This window comes from Nymphaea colorata, chromosome 8, assembly GCF_008831285.2.
Source record: "Nymphaea colorata isolate Beijing-Zhang1983 chromosome 8, ASM883128v2, whole genome shotgun sequence".
NCBI classification, from domain to species: domain Eukaryota; kingdom Viridiplantae; phylum Streptophyta; class Magnoliopsida; order Nymphaeales; family Nymphaeaceae; genus Nymphaea; species Nymphaea colorata.
This window is the reverse complement of record NC_045145.1, coordinates 11,343,112-11,367,069: the sequence shown is the minus strand read 5'-3', so window position 1 is coordinate 11,367,069 and position 23,958 is coordinate 11,343,112. Positions and strand designations below refer to the sequence as shown.

Here is a 23,958-nt window from a genome sequence, read left to right as displayed (position 1 = left end):
GAAATGAGTCCTTAAGTGGATCCATCTGTCTGTTCCTCAGTTCTTCATTCCAAGAGAGAGAAAAAATAAGAAACGCTTAATTACTCCCTGGGAAGAATGAGAGAAGAAATCGGAGAGGGGAGGCTACCAGGGAAAAAGGGATGACGTGCGGGGTGGACTGACACCAACGTCTCAGTTTCTAGCCTTACCAGGAGAACACTTCTGAAGTCTATTTTAAAAACTTTTCAAAATACACTGCCTCCGCTCCAACCACCCAACACACACCACCCACCCTCCCCCCACCAAAAAAAAAAAAAACCCTGTCAACTATTTACTTTATTCTTCATGGAGAAGTGCAACAGTAGAAGGTTAGAAATTTTGAGGTGTTTGCATCCCACAAGCATGAATTGAAAAGGCAAATGTTCTAGGATGCAGTTGGATAGTATAAGAATGAAGGACTTGTTTCTAAACTAGGCAGCTTAATGGGGAGAGAGAGAGAGCTATATAAATTTTTTTTTTTTTCTTTATTTCTTTCTTTACTATTAATCTTTCTATTTCTTTTCCTTTCCTTTCTATCCTTCAGTATCTTTAATGATAGAGGCTTGGAAACTCCCTTTATGTTCCTTATCTAGGGTTCATATTTGTTAATGTTAATTAGGTAACTTAGCTGAAAATGGGGATCTCTCTTCAGCTTCCTGATTTTTCAACTAAGTGTAAACTTCATATTACTCCCTTCAATTACGTTGATTTCTTAGTATGTCGCATTTCATGTTCTCTTCATGCATTTCTCTTTTGTCTTGAGATTTCATATTATTCAACCAGAGCTTACAGTTTCCTTCAGTCAAAGACTGGGATTTATGGAATTGCAAAACATAATTTTTTGAGTTATCAAATTAGATGAGTATGAGTAAAAATACCATAGTCACAAATATCATTTACAAGTTTTAAATGTGGAAGTTTTTCTTGAATATTTTTTGGCAAAGCTGAAAATATCAGGAAACATAAAAATTAGGAAAAAAAGTAAATAAATGAAAAAATAACAAAATAAAAAAAAATATAAAAATGGTGTTTTAGGTTAATAGAAAAGGAGGTAAATAATTTACTCAAGTATTAAACTTTAAAGTAAAAATAACATAAAAAAATGATAAAAACGTGAAAAAATGCAACAAACTGATTTTAAATTTTTTCAAAGGAAAAACGAAAAGGGCAAACCTTTTTGTTGTTTGCATTAGGTTCATAAGGCCTATTTCATGGGTTCAAAACAGTAATACATGAGCCAAACACAACGGCTTTTCTTATTTTGCTAGCAACAGCAATATAAGAACCAACATTCAAATGCATATATACATTTCAAAAGTTTTATTATTATGTGATTCTTGTCATGTTGCTAACATTGAAATTTATGGCATTAGGTAACATTTTTATAAGCTTTTCATGTGCTAATTGGACCAGCTTAAAACCTTCAAGTTTGGAGGAAGTCAATAGACCAGTACTAAGTTATCTATTGCATAATCTGGTGGAATGTGTCTAATCCAGCATTTTAATCCCTATAAAAGTTGGGAATAGTATACTAATGGTTTCAATAGACTATAAATCAAAATTTTCTTATTCGACACAGCGGTTTAGCATACCCCTGCAAGTGTATTCACAAAATAATGCTATGTACACATATGCATTATTCAGTTATAAGATTGGGCAGGAGCAACACATTCCGTGAGCTGCCCTCAGGGACCTGAAACTTATGACAACCTCCGGATGTTCCTCGGTAGCCAAGCGGTAGAGCAATCAGCTGTTAACTGGATGGTCGTAGGCTCCTGCTTGGGAGATTAATGAGCAAATAAGGATCGGTATTATATCAAATAATACCATCAATTATATTTTCCTCAAAAGCTAAATCCTTTTTATCTCTATAACTCAGAAACAACCAACCATCCTTAATTTTCTATGATACATACAACAGACCAAATAAGATAATCTTTGAGACGACAATTTGAATTATTACATTAATCTTCTCCACGTTGTATATTAGGAAGAAGCAGTTCCAATTTTGAGAATTACAAATGTTGTGCAGCTTGAGTTGTTAGGCTTGCCGTCACCAATTTGCATGAATGACTCCAGAATCATGGGATAGACTTGCAGCAAGATTGCCGACTCATGGAAGGCATTTCATTCTCTGCAGAAAAAAAACACAGTAATAATTACATTTGGTGCATTCTGCTCGGGACTTGTGTTTTCCTTCTGGTGTTTAAGAGAAAACCAAAAAAAGTTAAGATCTTTTCAAAACAGACCTGTCGTTCTATTTCCATAATAGACTCGGAGAGCCTTCTCTTCAGTATGGACTTCTCCTCTTCACAATCTAGGCTCGACTCCTTGGTTTCTATCACATCAGTATTGACATGATTTGATTGATGGATGAAATCATAGTGTTAGCATTCAGAAAGTACAGTTTTTCGACTGTAGATAACTGCCAATAAAAATAGTAGAAAGGAGGAAGAGTCATCCATACACAGCACAATCAGAAATGAGAATCATGTAGAAAATGGAGTGGCCGAGTATGGACATCCACCTATAAATGCGCAGCAGGCTCAGAGAACAAATAAACTCTCAGAGAACAAATAACCATTAATCTAACAAAAATATATTCGCTGGTTGTGGCAGCACATAGGCCGTCACATGGATGTTAACTGCCAAGCATATAACATGGACTCTACAAGGAGGTCATTGCACCAGCAGTGAGTGGTGCTGCCTCTATGAGTCACCAAATTCAGTTGCCAGCTGTAGAGAGTTAACATTAGTAGAAGTCCTTGTTGAGTAAAAGAACTAAAAGTTGTGAGCCTCTTCCTATAAACAGTTATGCTGGTTTATATTTATTAGTCAGGGAGGTCCTTAATATTTATGCTTTCTGGTGTTGACTGATTTTGTAATTCTCATTGCTGCCCCCTAATCCCTTTTAATGTGGGACTAGGGTAAATGCAGGTTATTCTATTCTCTCTCTTTCTTGTGTTTTTCTTGTCTAAACTTTAATCCTATGTCACATGGGTGCGGGGTGCAGGTGTTGGCGTGAGTGGGGGATGTGGCAAGTTCCAAAAAAAATTGGGTGCAGGTGCGGCAAGAGCATATAAATATATGACTATATGTATACATATATTATATCAAAGAAAACTTGGCCAAAACATTTTCCAGAACAACCAAAACTCATTTGACGCCATGTTGGGCTGCACCCACACCCGCACCAATGCGGGTGGGCCACCATAGTTGGCGCACCCATGTGACTTAGCTTTAATCCAGTATGGTATCAGAGTGACAAGTCTTGGAAGCTTCTGACACCTTGATCTATCTCCCTTCTCTCGTTCTTCATCTTCCTCTTTTCCTTCTATCTTCTTCATCTTGGACGACAGTTTTTGGGCATGCTTTTTTAACACGATCTAGGATTGTCTGAAAACCCTAGATCGGTGTTGTCATGATGTGGATAGAGCTGAGTTGTGGGCTTGGCTTCAACCTGCATGGATGGTAGACCATAGTTGGATGGACGTCAAGAGGGTGTAGATCTGACTCAGAGTTGACATCCGGCAGTCAACACTGACAACAAGCATGTGCTGCCCTTCTTATGCTTGATGCTTATCAGCCTGTTATCGTCTTCTTTTTGTCTTAGTTGTTGTTGAGGTTGGAAGAAAAGTGGGAGTGTCTGACCATGGTCTTCTTCTTTCCTTGATCTGTTTTAAATTCATCAGCTATTATTTTGTGGTTGCCTCTGTGGCTGAATTGATGTTAGCATGCATCCATCCATAATCAGATTTGAATCTCTGCAAATATGACTTTATAGCAGCTTGTGTTGATGATGTGGAGTAAGTGATTGAGGGCAAGTTTAGTTAGAAAATTTATTCAGATCTAGTTTATAACGTGTTGTCTTGTTGGTTTTCTTGGCACAATGCTAGTTGACCTTCAGTGTTAGGCCACAATCCAGACAATCAAGATGTCAGTTGTGAGATATCAAAAAGGTCGTGTCATTGATGAAGATGAGCCCAAGGAGAAAGTAAGAAAGTATACCACGTGGAAAGAGCACAATATCATAGTTATAGCCTGGATCATGAACAGCATCCAGCCTCATATTTTGAGTGCTTAGTATATTATACTACCGTCAAACACGTGGGGTGTGGAAGTTCCTATGAGACACACACCTACAGGGTAAGAATGTGAATAAAATTTTGCAGGTAGAGCAGGAGATTTTTCAGCTCCAGCAGGGAGATCAAGACCTTGCACAGTACTTTTATTTTGTCAAGCCTGCTTACGAAAGATTAAATTCAATCCTTCTCAATAAAGAGCATGCTATAACACACACCAAAAGCAGACCATGGTAGGCAAATTCGTATCTAGGCTATCACCTGAGTATGTTGTTGCTAAAGTTCAAATGCTTACAGGCGTTGAAATCCCTAATCTCGTTAATGCATATAATCAGCTTAGTTGTCTAACTGTTACTCTTTCTCAGGCTGCTAGTGACCTTCCAGATTCAGCATTAGTCGTGATGGGAGACGAGGACGTGGTTAACCTATGTCTACTCATGGTAGAAGGTCATGGTAGAGGCACTGGTGGTCGCAAGAGGCTACAGTGCACTTATTTTGCCAAACAAGGTCACCTTGAAGATAGGTGTTGGGACAAGCATGGTCACCCTACCTACTACTTCTATGACTCCTACTAAGACAGTTGCTCAGGCTGCATCTCCCAATTTAGAGGCTGGTTATATCATGTCTACTCGTTAATGCATATAATCAGCTTAGTCGTCTAACTGTTACACTTTCTCAGGCTGCTAGTGACCTTCCAGATTCAGCATTAGCCGTGATGGGAGATGAGGACGTGGTTAACCTATGTCTACTCATGGTAGAAGGTCATGGTAGAAGCACTGGTGGTCGCGAGAGGCTACAGTGCACTTATTGTGCCAAACAAGGTCACCTTGAAGATAGGTGTTGGGACAAGCATGGTCGCCCTACCTCATCTACTACTTCTATGACTCCTACTAAGACAGTTGCTCAGGCTGCATCCCCCAATATAGAGGCTGGTTATATCATGTCTACATATTCTTTCACTCTCAATATTAGTCACGCTGAATATGAGCAGCTTCTTGCCAGTGGTCTGCATCTACACCTGCTTCCACCTCAGTGAGACACTGTAACATCCGATGTTTTGGCGTGGTGTAGTGGGCGGATCTGGATCAGAGTCCAGATCTGACCTGAAGCATTTAGCCGGTGAGAAAGGAGTCCGATTTTTCAAGGGCTACCCAGTATCTCTAGTGGAGCAGTAGAAGGCAGAAGAACAAGCAGACATAGAGGCTGAGAGAAAGCAGCGGAAGATGAAAAAGTGGAAGGAGAAGAAGACAGCGGAGCTTGAGGAAGAAGGAGCAGGTGCAGAGCAGCAGGTTAGCGCTCCTCCTTTTTTTCTCCCTCTCCCTCTCAATCTCGATCTCTCCCCCAACACTTGCTCTCACTCATTCTCCCGAGCTCTCTTGCACTCACCGTCTCGCTCACTCTCATTCTCTGTCCTGCCACTCCCCTCTGTGTTTCCTCGCTGGTTCACTCCTCCTCTCGTCTGGTCCCTCTCTCTCTCATTCTTCTCCCACGATCGAGCCCTATCTCATTGGCTCCCCCTTGGTCTCACGCTCTCTCTTCCGCACTCTCTCTGGTTTTGTCTCTCCCCCTTCGTCTGGTTTCTCCATCACCCTCTGTCTCTCTCATTTTCTCTCGACTCTATTTGGCACTCTCCCTCGTTCTTTGCTCTCTCTCGTTTGCTCCCTCTTTCTTGTCCAAACTCCCCCTCCCAATCTCTCTCGTCGTTCTCTCGTCTGCCCTCTTTGTCTCACACATTCTACCGCAGCTGAACCCTCCCTCTGCTCTCTCCCTTTCGTCTGATCCCTCTCAACTGAATGTTCACTCTCTCTCAGTCTGCCTTGGTCTCTCACTCGCACACCCACACTCCCTCCCTTTGTCTCTTCTGGTCTCTCACGTCCTCCTCTCTATTGAACCGTCTCTTTCTCGCTGCACTCTCCCTTATTGTCCCTCTCTCACGCACTCTCCCCCAGGCTCCCACACTCATTCTCTCTTGTACTCGTCGTCCTCACTCTCTTTAGTGCTGTTTTGAAATTGGCAGAGGGAATAAGTTTTCCCCCTTTTTCTGACAAATAGGATGAGTTGGAGACAATGGCAGCAGGTCGTCATCGGCATTGGTGGCTGGCTATGCATCCGGAGAGGCTGCCAGAGGGCTGTTAGAGGGGTGAACACAGTCAAATGAGCCTAATTGTTATGCATGATTGCCCTAAAAATATTGATAATTATCTTTTTAGCATGATGGATTTATATTTAAAGTGTTTAGGAAGCATGGTTGAGATTTTTACAATATCGGGGAGGTTTATGATTGTTTTAGCAGACTTTCCATGCATGTTATCTTGTATATGAATACGGCAGCTTGTGGAGGGAGAAAACTTAGGTAGACTTGCATGTTAAATCTATGGTTTGAGAGAAGAATACGACGTACCTTGTGAAGAGAGAACTCATGTAGACTTGCACGTCAAATGTATGGTTTGAGAGAAGACAGAACGTACAAGTTGTTAGGGTTCGAACATGCACCAGGGTGCAAAGTGCTTGTTTCATATTGATTTGATTGGTTTTATGCTCTTGTTAGTGAATTGAAGTTGGGTCATCATCAGATGGTTAATGGAGAAACATAATTGTAGTGGTGATGCTTCAACAGGGCATTAACCATCTAGATCAGGTGTCTAATTATTTGGTTTGGCTCTTCGTAGTGTAATTGGGGCAGATTCATGCCTAGCGACCCAATTTAGTGGGTTTGTAGTCGCTTACGGCAATCAAGTGAGAGGTGTGAACTGTGGTTTGTAATATGAGGGTGTACTTGCTGTTGAATTGGAAAACTTTAAGTTTCTAAGTGGTCCTTTGCAATATTTAATAGTTAGGAGTTCTCTTTAAACATTTTTCTATTTTTGGTTGATGGTATTTGTAAGTCTCTACCTCTGCCCTAATCTATTTATTATTGAGATTAGGGTTAGTAAAAAAGAAGTTTTTCTCTCTCTAAGACTGCCCGCTGTAACATGGTATCAGAGACGGCGATCTCCACCCTTCTCCGCCGGCAGCTGACATGACTTTCCGGTGACCTCTTCTCTGCCCATCTCTTCCCACTATTAGGCGCAGACCTAACAACTGAGTTTTGTTTATTTCTGCTACTACTCTCTCTCTTTGTGTTTTCAGTTTAAGTGTTCTTGTTAAGCAATGGCTTGGGTCCAGTTAGGCATGTAATAAACCCAACCCATTACGTTATGTTATATACACACACTTAAGGGAACTAAACCCTAATGAAAAATTACATTTCATGAAAAAAAGCTGGATTTCGTGCTAATTGGTGTGTTTAAGGCAGAACTCTGCGAAGGAGACTGATAGCTGCTGGGTGGCTATCAAGGTATCAGAGCTCGGACGCCATGGCCGAGAGGATTGTTAAATACTTCTAGAAGTTGATTAGAGGTTTTCTGAAATTTTAGAAAGTTGGAAGGGTCCACTTTATTGTTATCTTATTTCTAGTGGACTAAATTTGTAAAGTTATTAACACACCCTAATCTCTTTTAATATGAGATTAGGGTTACGTGAATAGCAATATGAAAGTTTCCTCTCTCTCTCTCTCTCTCTCTCTCTCTCTCTCTCTCTCTTGTCCCTCTCTTCCTCCCATATTGAACATGGTATCAGAGCAACGGTCTAGGGCTGTGCGATCTAGGGTTCCATTCTCTTTCCCTCCTTTCCTCATTTCTCATCTCTCCTGTCAAGCTAGGGTTTCACGTCTGAAATCTCTATTTATTACAAAAGAAGCAATCAGACTGGTTGGTGGAAAGAGGCTAATCACGTTTAACATGTAGAGACATGATTAGCACACTGGTGTGGCTATTGAAGATGTTAAGTTGCAGAAAAACAAAAAAAAAACAAATCTGATGTCGTTATGTATGTTGCTGCCATCGAAGAAGATCAGACCATTGACACGGGTGTGCTGATCTACTTGGTTGGGTGCTGCCTCATGGATTTTCGCATTTAGAGGTCTGTTTTATTGGCAGCGTTGAAATCATATGGAGGGGGAACATCGTTGAAGTCAAGTGGTGTAGACTAGTTTCAGATTTTTTTTTGGGCAGCATCATTGAAGTCAATATTAGTTTCAGTTTGCCTCGTTTTCCAGCATAGTTGACATTGAGTGGAGCTGTCCAACCTATGCATGCTTGCTGCCTAATATCTATATCTAATATTACTGCCTAATATCTACATCTGACAGTAGTTATCTATGCCTGAAACTAGTCAGCTATTCTATGGTTGTGTTCATATTGCTGCACGTCTTTTTTGGCTATGATCCACGTATTCTATAATTTTACTATGGCTGACAGCAGTAGGTTAGAAGGGTCTAATGAATATAAGATGACTGGTAACTCCTCCTATAGAACCACAATCAAACTTGATGGTTCAAATTATGAAATTTGGTCGAGGGTATTTATGATGTCGGTGGCTGGTCATAGGAAGAAATATATTCTTGAAGAAGATGAACCTCTTGAGAAAAAAGGAAAATATGCTACTTGTGATGAAGATAATAACATTGTGATGTCATGGATCATGAACAATGTAGAGTCTCGTATCGCTCCAACGATTGCATACTACACCAAAGCTAGAGATATGTGGTCTTTCCTGAAGAAGACATATTCTCATGCAACTAAGAAGTCTGGTACATCGATTTAGGGGCAACCACCCATGTCACATGTCTCTAGTAGTTCCTTGTTTTGTTAAAGGTAGTATAGTAACTGGGGATGGATCTCATCATCCTATTCACACGTGTTAGAAATGTCCTCTATTCTATGTCTAATTGTTCTCTCCAACTTTTACAAGTACTTTATGTTCTGAAACCAAAAAATATTTCATTTTTGTCTAAGTTTGTCCAAACAGAAGAAAATATCACTTTTGTCTCTAAGTTTGTTGATCAATATAATTCTTTTATTGAATTTGTTGAGAAAACTTACTGTTTTGCTTTTGAGGTTTTCTGTATTTTGGAAGTTTAGTATTAGGTAGTTTTCTGAATATTAAAGTTTTGTTGGACTCTTTATGTAAAGGGTTAATCATAACCCTAATCATTATTATTTAAAGGAAAGGGAGCAGCCGTAACAAGTGAACAGCTCCTTACTCTCTTTCCTCCTCACGTTCTCCTTCTTCTCTACCTCTCTAAACAACATGGTATCAGAGCCAGGTTCCTTCTTGGGACTGATCTGCCTTCCTTCATCTCCATCTCCATTCCTTTCTCATACCCATCGTCTTCCCATTACTCTACTCTACTTACTGTTTTGAGCACAACAGTTGGGTCGTGTTTGTTGGGCTCGATCTAGGGTTTTCTCAAAAATTTCAAAACCCTAGATCGATGCCTTGTTGAAGTTGATGTGGCTGCAGTATAGTTAACTGGTCTTCAAGATGGATGGACGTCTAAATACATCACAGCAGTATGGTTTACGTTTCCGTTGAGGTTGAAGTTTACAAGTCTGCCAGATCAGCGAAGATATATTGGTCTGGTATGCCTTTTTGTTGTTGATGCTGTCGGCCAGATCTGGTAAAAATTTTTTTTAAGTACCCTGCTGCTGGACCAGATTTTCTTATACCTGCATGATAGTTGGTACTGATTACTCAAGCCTATTGCAACATTGCAAAACTGTATATCAGTTTTCAGTTAGTTGGTTTCCTAGTATTTGACGTCCATCATCTTTTCTTGTCAATCTCTGGTGGCTGCTTGCTAGAAAAAAGACTTTCTTTGCGATAAAGCAGAAGTATTACTATAGCAGTGGGTTTGTCGTAGGGGCTGCTAAACAACGACTGCAGGGATATTCTTCCTTGTTGGAGATTAATTTGATATCTTATTAGTCAATATTCAGTCTGTCGTGGACTTTCATATTCTTCTATTTTCAAGGTTTTATCATGGCTGCTAATAAATCTTTACAACATGATAGAACCGAATCTGGAAATCAGCAAATAGAGGCCGGTGTTGAGTACAAAGTCTTCTCAAATCCCTTTTCTTTTGGATCTACTATCAAACTTGATGGAGCCAACTACGATGTATGGGCTAGAACCTTCATGTTGTCAGTCGTTGGACATGAGAAGAAATATATATTGGAGGAAGATGAACCAGTTGAAAAGATTGGTAAATATGCACGGTGGGAGGAAGAAAATAGTATAATCAATGTTTGGCTTATGAATAGCACTCAACCCCACATTACTGCAGGGCTTTGTTATTATAATACAGCTAAAGATATGTGGAATTCTCTTCGGCAGACGTACTCTCAAGACAAGAACATCAGCAAAATTTTACAGGTTCAGCAAGAATTGTTACAAATGCAACAAGGTGACTTGGATTTAACTGAATACTTCACAAAGCTGAAGTTCACTTATGAAAAGATGAATTCCTTAAAACCACCTTGTAAGCATTGTCTCAAATCTCACATGGAGCAAATGATTGTTGTTAAATTTCTTGCTGGACTATCATCGGATTATTCTGCAGCCAAGACTCAAATGCTTACAGGTTCAGATTTTCCTGATCTTGCTGAGGCCTTTAACAGGCTAAACAGATTGGTTGTTACTCTTCCTCCACCCTCAAACAACTCACAACCATCTGCTCTTGCCTCATTTGGAGGAGGACGAAGTGGACTATACTCTTCCCGTGGTAAAGGAAGAGGTCGAGGTCCAGGAGGACGTGGAAGACTTCAATGCATATATTGTGGTTGTCTTGGTCACTTAGAGGATAGGTGCTGGAACAAAGTGGGTAAGCCTAACTCATCCACATCCTCTATTGTGACACCCTCATCCACTTCTGCTCCAAACACGCAGTCTATCAGTATAGTTCCTAAGGCGAAACCCACAACTGCTTCTGTAGATGCCACATCTCTTAATCTAAGTCCGGCTGAACTTGATTTAATTACGGAGCATCGATCAAATACTACGCCTTCTACCACATCGGCATCCACAGCTATCACAAATTCAGCATATTCTGCAGGTAAAACTTCTTCTAATGATTGTTGGATAATTGATTCTAGACCTTCCAAACACTTCTGTGGAGATACTAGTATTTCAAACCTGCAGAAATTTAAGCCCTTACAGTATGTTCGATTGGCGGATGGAAATCTCTCTCCATCTTTGCATGTTCATGATGTGCTATATACTCCTGAATTCCCAAAGAATTTGTTATATGTAAGCAAACTAACTAAAGAGATGAATTGTCGAGTTATTTTTGACCCAGGTACTTGTGTATTTCAGGACCTATCGACTGGGAGGAAGATTGGTGGAGGCCATGAGAAAGATAGAATCTACTTCTTGGATGCATCTGTTAAAGAGGCGTCATTCTTAGTCGATTCGTCTTCAAGTGTGTTCCAATGGCATCTCAGATTGGGTCATCCATCCTTCCCTAAACTACGGCTGCTATGTCCTCAGATTTCTTCCACAACTTCTATCGAGTGTGAAGCTTGTCAACTAGGCAAGCATAGTCGTACTTCATTTCCATCGAGTCAAAGTCAGTCTAACCAAAATCTATTTGATTTAGTTCATGTTGATGTTTGGGGCCCTAGTCGGGTCCCAAGTCGGTTGTCGTTTCGGTATTATCTATCCATTGTTGATGATTTCTCTCGTGTCACTTGGGTTTTTTGGATGAAAGACAGAACTAAAGCTCCTTGTATCTTGAAATCTTTCATATTGGAAATAAAAACTCAATTTAGTTCTTGTGTCAAGGTTGTTCGCACTGACAATGCTCTCGAGTTCAAATCTACTTCTCTACTTGAATTCTATAAATCCCATGGTATTATGCCACATTTTACATGCCCTCACACATCTCAACAAAATGGTGTAGTTGAAAGAAAACATCGCCATTTGTTGGATGTTGCCCGCACGATCATGATTCATTCTCATATGCCTTCAAAATTTTGGGGAGATGCAATCCTAACCGCATGTTACCTAATAAATAGAATGTCATCCTCTTCCATAGACAACAAGATCTCAATTCAAATTCTTTACCCAAACAGGGCCTTGTTCTCTTTGCCTCCACGTATATTTGGATGCACATGCTTTGTACATAAACTTGGACCTAATCGAGATAAACTAGCTGCACAAGTAAATGTGTATTTGTGGGATATTCTAGAAATCAAAAAGGGTATCGATGCCTTGATCCTATAACTATTCCAGAGTTTGTCAGTGCCGATGTAACCTTCCATGAGTCTTTCCATTCTTTCATGCAAACCCCTCATATCCATCGTCTAAGATGCCTCCTTCTATTCCACTTGAGTCCCTTCCTTTTTATCATCTCCCACTTGTCCCAATCTCTCCATTCCACGGTTTAAAGATCCTCCTCTCATATTCAAGAAGGAATCCATCATCTAATGAGCCTGCACCATCTTGCTCTCGGGAGGTAAGTAATTCTGAATTACATGACATGTCTGAGTGTTCCCTTGATGCATCTCATCCTGATGAACTACCAATTGCACTGTGTAAAGGGATCAGACAATGCACAATTCATCCTCTTTCTAAATTTGTTAGTACAGCTCATTTGGGAGATCATATGTGCAAATTTATTGATGCTTTGTCAACTACTTCCATTCCTATTTCACATGAACAAGCTATGTTGGATTCTAAGTGGTACCAAGCAATGAAGGAGGAGATGGGTTGTTTAATATGTCGCCACACTTGGGATCTTGTTGAACCTTCTTTTGAGGCAGATATTGTCGGCTCGAAATGGGTATTTACTATCAAGTATAACTCAGATGGTACCGTTGAGCGATACAAGGCACGATTGGTAGCAAAAGGGTACACACAGACATATGGTATTGACTTCTTTGAAACTTTCTCTCCTGTGGCACGTCTAGGTACTATACGCCTTATTATATCTATTGCAGTTCATTATGGATGGAATATGTACCAGCTTGATGTTAAAAATGTCTTTTTGTATGGGGATCTATCTAAAGTAGTTTATATGCAACAACCACCTGGTTTTGAGAAGCAGGGGGAGTGTACCAAGGTATGTTTGTTAAAGAAGGCTATATATGGTTTGAAACAGAGTCCAAGAACATGGTTTCAGAAGTTGTGTGATGTTGTGTCCAAGTTTAAGTTTCATAGATCTCCTTTAGATCATTCATTGTTCATAAAAAGGACCTCAAGAGGTATGGTTGTTATGGTGATATATGTGGATGATATTATTTTAACTAGTGACAGTGAACAAGAAATACAAGACACAAAGAAGTATCTCCAACAACACTTTGTTACTAAAGATCTTGGCCCTCTACGTTACTTCTTGGGGATAGAAGTAGCAAAAAGTAAAGAAGGTCTAGTCCTTTCCCAAAGAAAATATGTTCTTGATTTGCTACAGGAGACACAGGTATGACTGGAACTAAACCGGCATCTATTCTTATGAATTTTCGTATTCACTTATATGATGATAAATCTGAACCTGTTGATAGCAAATCATATCGGTCTCTGATTGGAAAGCTATATCCTTTGCTGTGGGAAAACTAAGCCAGTTTATGGATAAGCCAAGAAAAGCTCATTGGGATGCAGCTATGCTATTATTGAAATTTCTAAAAGGTTCTCCTGGAAAGGGTCTATTATTTAGAAGAAGTTCTTCACTTCAGATAGAAGCTTATTCTGATGCAGATTATGCAGGTTCTATTGATGACAGAAAGTCCACTACGGGATTTTGTATCTTTGTTGGTGGTAACTTAGTTTCTTGGAGAAGTAAAAAGCAAGTTGTTGTTACTCGGTCGAGTGCAGAGTCAGAATACCGAGCCATGGCCCAAACTGCCACTGAAATCACTTGGGTGAGAGCCATGCTAGAAGGACTTGGAATACAGACCGAATTGCCTATAAAAATGCAATGTGATAATAAAGCGGCTACTTATATAGCAAATAATCCGGTTTTCCACGAACGGACCAAGCATATCGAAGTTGATTGTCATTACATTAGAGACTTGGTCCAAGCAGGAATTATTTCTACTGAATATATTGCTTCAGAAGATCAAACTGCAGATATATTTACCAAAGCTCTTCCTATATCTGATTTCATGAAATGTTGTAACAAGCTAAGCATGATAGACATCTATGCTCCAGCTTGAGGGAGAGTGTTGAGAAAACTTACTGTTTTGCATTTGAGGTTTTTTGTATTTTGGAAGTTTAGTATTAGGTAGTTTTCTGAATTTTAAAGTTTTGTTGGACTCTTTATGTAAAGGGTTAATCATAACCCTAATCATTATTATTTAAAGGAAAGGGAGCAGCCGTAACAAGTGAACAGCTCCTTACTCTCTTTCCTCCTCACGTTCTCCTTCTTCTCTACCTCTCTAAAGTCTAAACAACAGAATTTACTCATTATGTCTATGTCAAGGGTCTTACATCATGATCTAGAAAAATATAAATTATACATTGTGACCTTGATTACAATAATAAATATATAAATCTATGTTAAATCTTCCAATAAGAATGTGCACCTCATAGAAGTACAATGTGCTTGTGTGCAATGTGTGGAAGATGTAAGATATTCTAATTATAAGCATATGTAGACAAAAAGTTGTTTGTAACTTGACTGAAAAGTAAGATTGACGTGCTCACAAAGATCACCATGGAAGCCATGAAAAGAGCAAAGGACTATTCTTATCCTCCCAAAAAAACACAAAAATAGTAAACCATATTTTTAGATAACTAACTAACAAGGCACAAAAAAAATGAAGGCCAGCCATTGGGAGCAACAACAGCTAGTTTGGCCAGTTCGACTAGCCATTGGTCACTCTCAATAGCTAGAAGCTCTATTATGATAATGTCCGTTAAGAGTGAGATGATAGGGATTACATACAAAAGGACATAAAAGGAAGATATCTATATGAAAGGAAGAACAAGAAACAAATGCATATGCACATATATAAATTGCCATTATAAAAACTGGCACAATATACAGATCTATACAGACATGTTTTTTGGAATCACTTGTGATTTTTGTTCTGTAATATCTTTTCTTTCACAGTAAATTGATTTCATGAACAGGTTCCATCTTCCCTCTCCAAGTAGGTAAGATGCAGCGATCTCTATATTCACTCTTTCCCTTCCTTTTTTCAAACAACAGTTATTTAAATTCCACGAATCTCTCTCTCTCTCTCTCCCTCTCTCTCTCTCTCTCTCTCTCTCTCACATAGAGCACCAGGAAGTTGCTAGTATAAATCAAGAAAATAGTACATTTTTACAGTTTTCTCTTACCATAATAGTAGGTTGATAAGATGTCGATGCGCTCCAGTGGCTGAAAGTGGAAGCAGGATTGATGTTAAGATCTCTAGTAAGTATTTCTGAATGCCTTTGTGTAAAAAGAAATATTAGAGATATATCTTGGCATGAAAATCTTACCATCACGAAAATCCCCTCCCTACGAGTAGGAAGCTCCTCAAGCTTTCTTAGTGTGTCATCTCCTTTTGTTACTTTGCCAAATATTGCATACTGATATATAAGCAAGTTAAAGATATGGACAACCAAGAGAAAGAAGTTGAAATCACTTCTGCAAATTCAGGTTTACCTGTCTATCAAGGTGAGGAGCATCACCAAGAAGAATTGAAAATGAAGATGATGCGCTATCAGGATCCTCATACCTTGAAAACAAAAAAGGCCATGAATGAAATACTAAAAAAAGCTATAAAAATTTGCGAAAGGATAGGACTTAGTGAATGAAGAGCAAAGTTTTTAAACCCGGAAATGAAAGATTTCTGCTCCTTCAGAGGTATAGTTCAAATGAATAAATAGTTATCGTGAACTTTGTATTTGTTTCTTTTTCTTTTGCATTTTTCGTTTTTCATTATTCTAGTTCATTCATGCCCTTGACTTGACCAAGCTAGCTATTGGCTAGCTCCCAACGGCTAGTTTTCGAGCTATGGGGATAACCCAACAGCTAGCTTGGCTCTTCACCTCTATATATTGTAGGGTTTTCCCTTTTGTACAGTACGGTGTTTTAGTCATTCCTGTTGTTATCTCTGGGCTTTGAAGTTCATTACTTTCAAGGGATTGGTACCTCTTATTAGTGGCTGATTCACATGGTACCAAAGCCTGGTTGATTTGATTTTTATTTGTTAAAGATGCTGGAACATGCATAGTCCCTGAAGAATTCTGGAATTTGGAAAGCTGTTTAACTGGAAGAAGTTTTGAAGCCCTTCCCTTATCATTCAAGAGTGCACGTTTATCATCGTAGCTGAATCATCTTAAAACAACTCTAACTTCAACTTTGTTCCCATCTTCAAGCTCAATGGAAGTACCTATATGGCTTGTGCATGACATTTGGAGACCCTACTTGAAAGAACAAGGCCTGTGAGGATATACATGGGGTACTGTTCCCCAAGCAACTCCTAAACTTGATGAAATCAACAATGAGAAAAGAAAAAAAAAAGAGACAAAAGAAATCTTGAATCATAGCAAAGATAAGGGTAATGGAAAAGTATTACAAAAAGCTAGATGAATTGGATATGAAAGATACTAAAATCATAGTTTGGATGCTTAACAGCATAGAACATAAAATTGCCTCTAATCTTCTTCGCTATAAAGATAATGTCTTGAGTGCATTCATCCAGAAAAGATATAGCCCATAATATTATCTAAAGAAGAAGGCTACAAATATTACACAAGTAGGTAAAAGTATTAGTGATTATTTTATTGAATTATCATTGTTTTCCAATGAATTATCTGAAGCTGAGCCAAAAATGGAAAGAAATTGTCATTGTATGAAATAAGAAGAACTCAAGTTGAAGAAGGTTTTTCACGTTCTTCAAGGTTTGAGACCCAAATTTGAAGAGGCAATGGCTTCTCTTCTATGTCTCTCTTTTCCTCTAGCCACTGATGAGACACTTAACAAGCTGAGTGGTGAAGAAACATGACTAAATATGAATTGAAGAAGATAAAGCTCTTATAGCAGCTAAATTGGGAAATTATTCTTAAACCAAATAAAAATAGAGGTGAACCCAAGGTATTGTACCATTTTTTTCATCAAACCCGATTACATCTGCCTTCAGTGTCCTAAGTTCCAGAAGGATATTGGGCATAAGAAAGCTACATTGGCATTATCAACTAGCCAAGATAAAGGATGCTCTATCCCATTTAATGTCTTCAAGTAAACTTGTGGAAGCTCTTCAACCTCATATCACGGGATCAATTTTGGGAATAATCATCTCAACTGCATCAATTCTAGCTACATATTCTTGATTGTTTGATCCCAGAAACTCTTTTCACATTGCTCCAAATAAATATAGTTTGTTTGAATGTTAATCCGCAATTCTTGTGAATCTTATGTCTTAACTGTTGATAGAATTTTAAAAATTGAGAGCAGAGGAAATTTTGAAAGTGATTCCAAAAACAACAGAATATTTTTGTACCAAAAATTAGATATCTTCCTCAATTGAACTTAAATTTGTCTGTTGTCTTTCAAGTTATGGATCATGGATGTGATATTTTATTTTCATTGAATAAAGCTGGGTGCAAAATTGCTGATCTGAGAAATTGGTTGCGGAAGGCTCTTGGCAATGAGACTTCTTCTATATACAACCTTCATGCGTACAAAAGTTCTTTCTGTAACGTTGTCTAATCAAAGGATATAAATGCTTAGCATCATGGACTAGGTCATTTAATGAAGAGAAGTTTTCTTTCTCACCTCTTCTAAAGATTGTTCTACAGATCAATTTCAATGTAATGAATGTAGTCACAAAAATGAAAGCATTGGCATTTAGATTTCATAGTTATTTTACTGTTTTACTTAGTTTTAGAGTAGAGCCAGTCAATCGTGTTTAGCTTTCAATCACAGTAACAGCATTGACTGTAGTTGTAACTGGCGTTGTTGTTACCGATTACATGCTGTCTTTAGTAACAGGTATGTGTTGAAAATTATTGTTCGGCAGAAGTAGGATCCCATGACAAGGCAGCTCGCAGGAGCTTCAAGTCTGGTACAGCACTAAGATAGATCCCCCATGGCTTCGAAGGTGCTGGAAGGTCTGCTTTCAAGTGGTGGTTTGGCAACTGTGGAGTAGGAGAAACCAGGTCTTCCATGACTACGATGGAATGGAATCCATGTGCTTGGGAGCCAAACATGGGGTGTGGAGAAACTGTATTAATGTGTTTAACAGTATGAAGTGAACGGAGGAGCACCTCGCCTTAGTGAAGATATGGATTTCCACAGGGATTGTTTGCAAACCCTATCAGAAGCTAGAGGAAGCTGAAGATATCATTCAAGTTCTAGTGTCCAGAAGAAGCAAAGGAGTTATCAATGGGGCCATTTGGAGAGACCCAAACAGAGGTGGTGTTCAATGGGAAATCATGAATGGGGAGCATAGAATGATTTCAGCAGAGATATCCCTCATATCTAAATGGATTCAATTCACCAGACATCGGGACAATATTCTATCCGTTTAGCTTCTTATACTGATTTTGATTGGAAGGGTGATCATAATTCCTGTTGCCCCATTCCAGGTTTGTGTGTTTTACATGATTCTCTTGAAAGTCTCACTTTTCATCTACAGGAGCTGAATATAACCATTGCAATCAAACTAAACACAGTTTAGCTGAGGAAAACGGGTGACATTGTCTTATGGTAAGAAGAGTGTCATGTATATAGCTGGCACCATATAATTTATGAATGCAAGAAATATTTTGAAACAGACAGTTACGATGTTAAGTATTTGAGAAAGTATTTGAAGAATGCTTTTCATTTATGTTATCCTACCCTTATAGTTATAGATAGCACTGGCAAACTTCTTTACCAAGACCAAGACACTTTGTTGACCCAAATTATAATTCCTTCTCAGCAAACATCCAACCATAGCAACATGAGTTTGAAGGAAGTAAGAACATATATGTAATCTTACGTATTATATAACACAATTGCATTTATCTCTATACACATGTACTTAATGTTTACACAAATACACAGACACACACACATTTTTCGATAATTTTCTTTTCATTTGTTTTCATTTCGTACTTTTTAATTTTTTTAGTCCTGGGTCAGGGATGACCTTTCACCATAGTTGAACTAGTCTTTGGCCAGCACCAGTGTCTCCATTTAGAGCCTTTTGGAGCTACCAATGGCTTGCTCAGGCAACCCCTCTTGTATATATTGAGGAATGATCCCTATTTCAGTAACACTTTTGTAAGCATTTTTTGTCCTCAAACAGAATTCCTTGCTTTTTAGTGCCTTTGTGCAACTCTGTGAGAGCAATGGTGCTCTAAATCTTATTGTACCTAATGTCAGAAGTTTTTAAGATATTTCATGCCTTATCGTAAGTGAAGAAAATTTAACTGGCTTTACAGATGCCAACTTACCTTCCCATAGAAAGTACACCTCTTACGTGCTTGATGTTGCTAAATTCTCCGACAACATTTTTCACAGCCTCTTCCCTCTGTTCTTCATTTAAAGGAGCTGTTCTGCCACCCATAACATCAGCCACTTGAGCGACAAAATTCTTGTCGATCTGTAATCAGCTTTGTGCTTCCATTTAAGTGCCACATAGGATAGAAAGATCAAACATAATAGCATGACTGCTAATGAAACTACTGTAAGGATCTTACCCGGAAAAAGTGATTTGTATTAAAGCATCCTAAGCGGACAAGTTCAAATATGTGCTTGACAGTTTTGGGGGCAACTTGAGGATAAAATCCAAATTCAATATCCCCATATTTTGTCTGCATCACAAAATATATACATATGCATAAGGTACCAAGATATCCGAAAGAACCAAACTATAAAATTTATAAAAGAAAAAGTAGCGAACATGGAATTGTTGATAAGGTATACCAAGTTAATGCTAGTTATTTTCTACTCGCCACCAAACAAAAGTGCAAGGACAATTTATTGCATCGATTTGATGACTATGTCAGACAACAAATCTTAATGATCCACAAGTTGAAAAAGTTAGGCAGCATCGTGAATACATCATATGCTTCCATCATTTTACACTTACTGCTACTTCTCACATCCCCTTTTCATGTTATTACATTCCACCCTTTTATCTTTCTGTATATGCATTTCTAACACCTACGGTTTTCCAGGATACATTTTCATCCTACGGTTTTCCAGGATACATTTTCATCACACGGTTATGCCCATACATCCCAGTATTTCAGATGACTGTAGATTCTACAAACTGTATCAGAAAATCATAACACCCATTAAGAAGATCATCAAATGGCTAACCTTTTCTCTTGCTGGTTGAACATCAAGGCTCCACCAAATCAGGTAGAAGTCTCTCTTGTTCAAGAATTTATTTACAGAAATAGGCCAAACTTGCATACATTCACTTAGTCGTGGTCACAGTATCTTCGTGACATACACAACCCCATGCCAGCCCACTATCTATTTTTTACATGCAATGTTAAATACAAGGTCAGCCATGTCATGGTTCCTGTCACATGCTCCCAAAACCTGATCCAAGAGCATAAAAATGAATTACACAACCTTCCTTCTCTAGAATGTGTTCTAGTCATTGACGGAAGATCAACTTTTCCCTTCAAAATGGAGGTGGCGATTGCTGATTCACAAGGACCATAAATAGCCTACAAATTGGCTTGCATCTACAATTGGGTCATAATGGACTGGGGCTATCTGAGAGAATCATCAAATTACTCTACATCAATTCTAGCAGAATCTCATGACACAGAGCTCTATAGTGCCCAAAGGAATATAGGTCTAGGCCTAGGGGTTTCTGAGTTGTTATGATAAGACGAGGAATCAGGACAAATTTTAGACAACCCTCTTGTGAAATAAGAAATTGGGTTAAGAGTGTGTGTGGACGTTGGGGTAAACCAAGAAAAAGCCCTTGGTGGTCGTAGATTGGCAGCCTCCAGCTGGTAAAACTATGATGGCACACCTTATCCACTAGTACTAACAAAGTTTAGAAATCCTTATTATATCTTCACAGGCCCACTTCACATTTGATTGTTTTTCCTTTTACAGAAACTAATTTGTCCATCCATCATGAGTCAAAGTACAAAGTTAGGAATGTTCAAAAAAGTTGTCCTCAGCTTATGCTTAAGAGTTAAGACAAGATGGTATGAGTCCTATGAGGTATGAGTCCTATGACTGCTCTCAGAAACAATGTAATATTGAGTAATTTACACCAGAACTAGCAAAGCAAGAGAGATCCAACACAATGTGCAAAGTGGAATGTAATGTGAGTCACAAAGGAGGGAAATTATTTTTTAAAGAGAATAACGTTGGCATGGCATCAAGATCATCAAACATGGTTTGAACAAGAACAAGCTACTCACGCAAGAAAATATAGTCCTACAGGGGTACACTTTCAGTAGCAGACACTAATAAATTTAAGCCAAACGATGACAGTGCACTATTCATACATTATGTTATTGTGGTAAAAATAATTTTAGGCAGTTCGTAACTTCCTAAGGAATTGAAAAGAAATGTGAGCTAAAAGGCGAATGTTAGTGAACATAGAATGTCAAGTCATGTGAACCCCTTTGGAATTCTTTGGACTTGGAAATCATATTAACCTTAGGATGATTAGTTAATCCACATTAACCTAATTAGTAGAACATTTGAAATTATATTAGGAACTTTGAACAATAGGAAGCTTCCTCTAAAAGCCTTTCAAGTTCATGTTAGTACATAATGATGGGAAAAGGAAATGTTGATAGCGACGGAACAATAAAAGTTCCAAATTGAAGTTTAGGGCTTCGTCAACTAACCCACAGTCCTCAATTCTTTGTTTTCCTAATTCCAACCCTGTAATTCTCTAGGATAGAGCAGTAAAGCCCACGATGACACTCAAATTCACATTTAGAATATGATGACCATGATAAGGCCACCAATGCCAAGGTGAAAATGCTGATGTAACCATATCTATAGTGCACCTCAGTAAAATTAAGAAAACAAGACAAACCAGCATGCTTCCTTAACAAACTATCAAATGAAAAAGAGAAAAACAAATTTCGCAAGAAAATCAACCCCATTCTTCATATTAACAACCACCGACTTCAAAATTTCGGCAGAACCAAATACCAGTACAAGAAACAGAAACTTGTGGAAGGTTATGTGTGAAAGGGTATCGAACGTTGCTGTGTGTAGGGTTTACAACGACATTACAGAAGCAAGGGTCTGCCCCACAACCTATTGTTTGAGGGTTATCGTCAAAACTGCACAAAATGGAGAAGAGAACCGAAAGAAAACTGTTGATGGTATAAGAAAATTGCAGGCTCGCACCTGGAAAACCACTCGCGCTGACCCGAGCTGAGGAGGGTCTTGCGAAAAGGCAAGAACTCTGAAAAAGAAAAAAAGGAGAAAAAGGAGAGCCAAGCTCTTCATCGTCCTTGTGGAGGCTTCGGGGAAATCGCTTCAACGAGATCGTACCGATCTACGGAGGGTCTTCCGCAACTAGAATATCTGGAGTGATCAATCAGACGTTTCCTTTCTTATGGGCTTGTCATTCTTCACCCATGTGTGAAAAAATACAATTATCTCGACAACTATTTTAAACTTTACAAGAATTTTCCTCTTGTATTAGCTTTATCAATATAACCTTATATCAAGTATTTAACTCACAATAATCTATCTTAAGAACAATGTCACCTGGGTGCGTTTCCCAGGAGCTCGCACCCGCACCGGGTGCTTTGCGGGTGCAGGTGCGGGTGCGCTCCAGGTGCGCACCCAAACCGCACCCGATGATGAGGCGCACCCAAACCGCATCCAGGGGAGTTGGATCAAGTTCCGAGTCGAATCCAAATCCAAATTTATTACGTGTATGGTTTGGATCTGGATATGATTTCGGGATGAAACCAGATTAAAAATCCACAAAATCAAATCCCATCGGCCGTTGCATCTAATTTAATACATCTATAGATATATTATATGTTCTCTTTTCTCTTTAAAAAAAACGATACAGGACTAAAGAATGGTGACTTTCATAAAACGATCTGTTTGCCTTTTTTTCAAACATTTCTTTTTTGATTTTTTCCCACTATCATAAAAATGTATAATTTTAATTGTGTTATTCAATTTCTACGAAAAATTAATAATAATAATAATAATAATATTAATATTAATAAAATATCTTCACCGCACCGCCGCACCTAATTTTTTTGAGATGTGCCGCACCGGCACCCGCACCGGCACCGGCACCCGCACCCCGCATTCAGGTGACATAGCTGAAGAATAGAAGAATTGGACTCAGTTAGTTATTTTCCTAACTGATCCATAAATCGATCCACAAGATGATGCACTAATAAGCTTCAGTTGGTTCATTGCCAAACTGATTCTCAGTCAGCTCATTGTCTGGTTGCTAATTAACATATCAAACCAATGAAACTTGATCATCAAATGAGTCATTTTATTTCTACTATTGGAATAATTTTATATCATGCATAAAAAACATCATAGACCCTATTTTATTTGGGTATCTAATACATATATATTTGCCGACATATTCTTTAATTTCTAGATCTGCATTTTGACGTGCATTATAGATCTCCAAGATCTCAATATGGATCTACTATATTCATAAGTGTTATTTTACACCTCATAACAACTATTGAAAAACAAAGTCATTCTCAAACAAGAACTTGCTTAGTAGCATACTAGCATAGTTGGATCCACAAGTAAAAAAAAAAACATAATTTCTTTGGATTTAATTTAAGCAAGATATAGATGTTTAACCATATATCCAAATATATATATTCAAATATGAATCAATGTCGTATGTAAGGTGGATCTCAAGCAATAAAATAGATCCAATTACCAAATGCTAAATGAATATAAAGATTTAGATTATATTAGCATGGATCCAAACTAGCAATATCCACAATACAATTAATATGAATTTCAAACACATGATCCTCATTAAAATATTATACAATACGATTCAACAACCATATTTGGATCCAAATGACATCCTAGTTCTTATGCAAGGCCAAAGGTTTTTTT

At 38.4% G+C, this 23,958-nt stretch overlaps 1 protein-coding gene across 2 annotated transcripts; it reads right to left on the bottom strand.

The window, feature by feature from the left end:
• Positions 1 to 1,809: 1,809 nt before the first annotated feature.
• LOC116258736 (peptidyl-prolyl cis-trans isomerase CYP23) lies at positions 1,810 to 22,473 on the bottom strand. Of its 2 annotated transcripts, XM_031636084.2 has the most exons (8): positions 22,243 to 22,471; positions 19,596 to 19,709; positions 19,350 to 19,498; positions 15,571 to 15,643; positions 15,405 to 15,494; positions 15,261 to 15,300; positions 2,268 to 2,356; positions 1,810 to 2,152 (listed from the first exon to the last, which is right to left on the bottom strand). In XM_031636084.2, the coding sequence occupies exons 1-8, from the start codon at positions 22,342 to 22,344 to the stop codon at positions 2,132 to 2,134; spliced, it is 678 nt and encodes a 225-aa protein (XP_031491944.1). In that variant the 5' UTR covers positions 22,345 to 22,471; the 3' UTR covers positions 1,810 to 2,131. The 2 variants fall into 2 exon arrangements, with proteins under 2 accessions (XP_031491944.1, XP_031491945.1); XM_031636085.2 differs by lacking the exons at positions 1,810 to 2,152; positions 2,268 to 2,356 and adding an exon at positions 2,493 to 2,545 and having other exon boundaries at positions 22,243 to 22,473.
• Between the last annotated feature and the right edge of the window lie 1,485 nt (positions 22,474 to 23,958).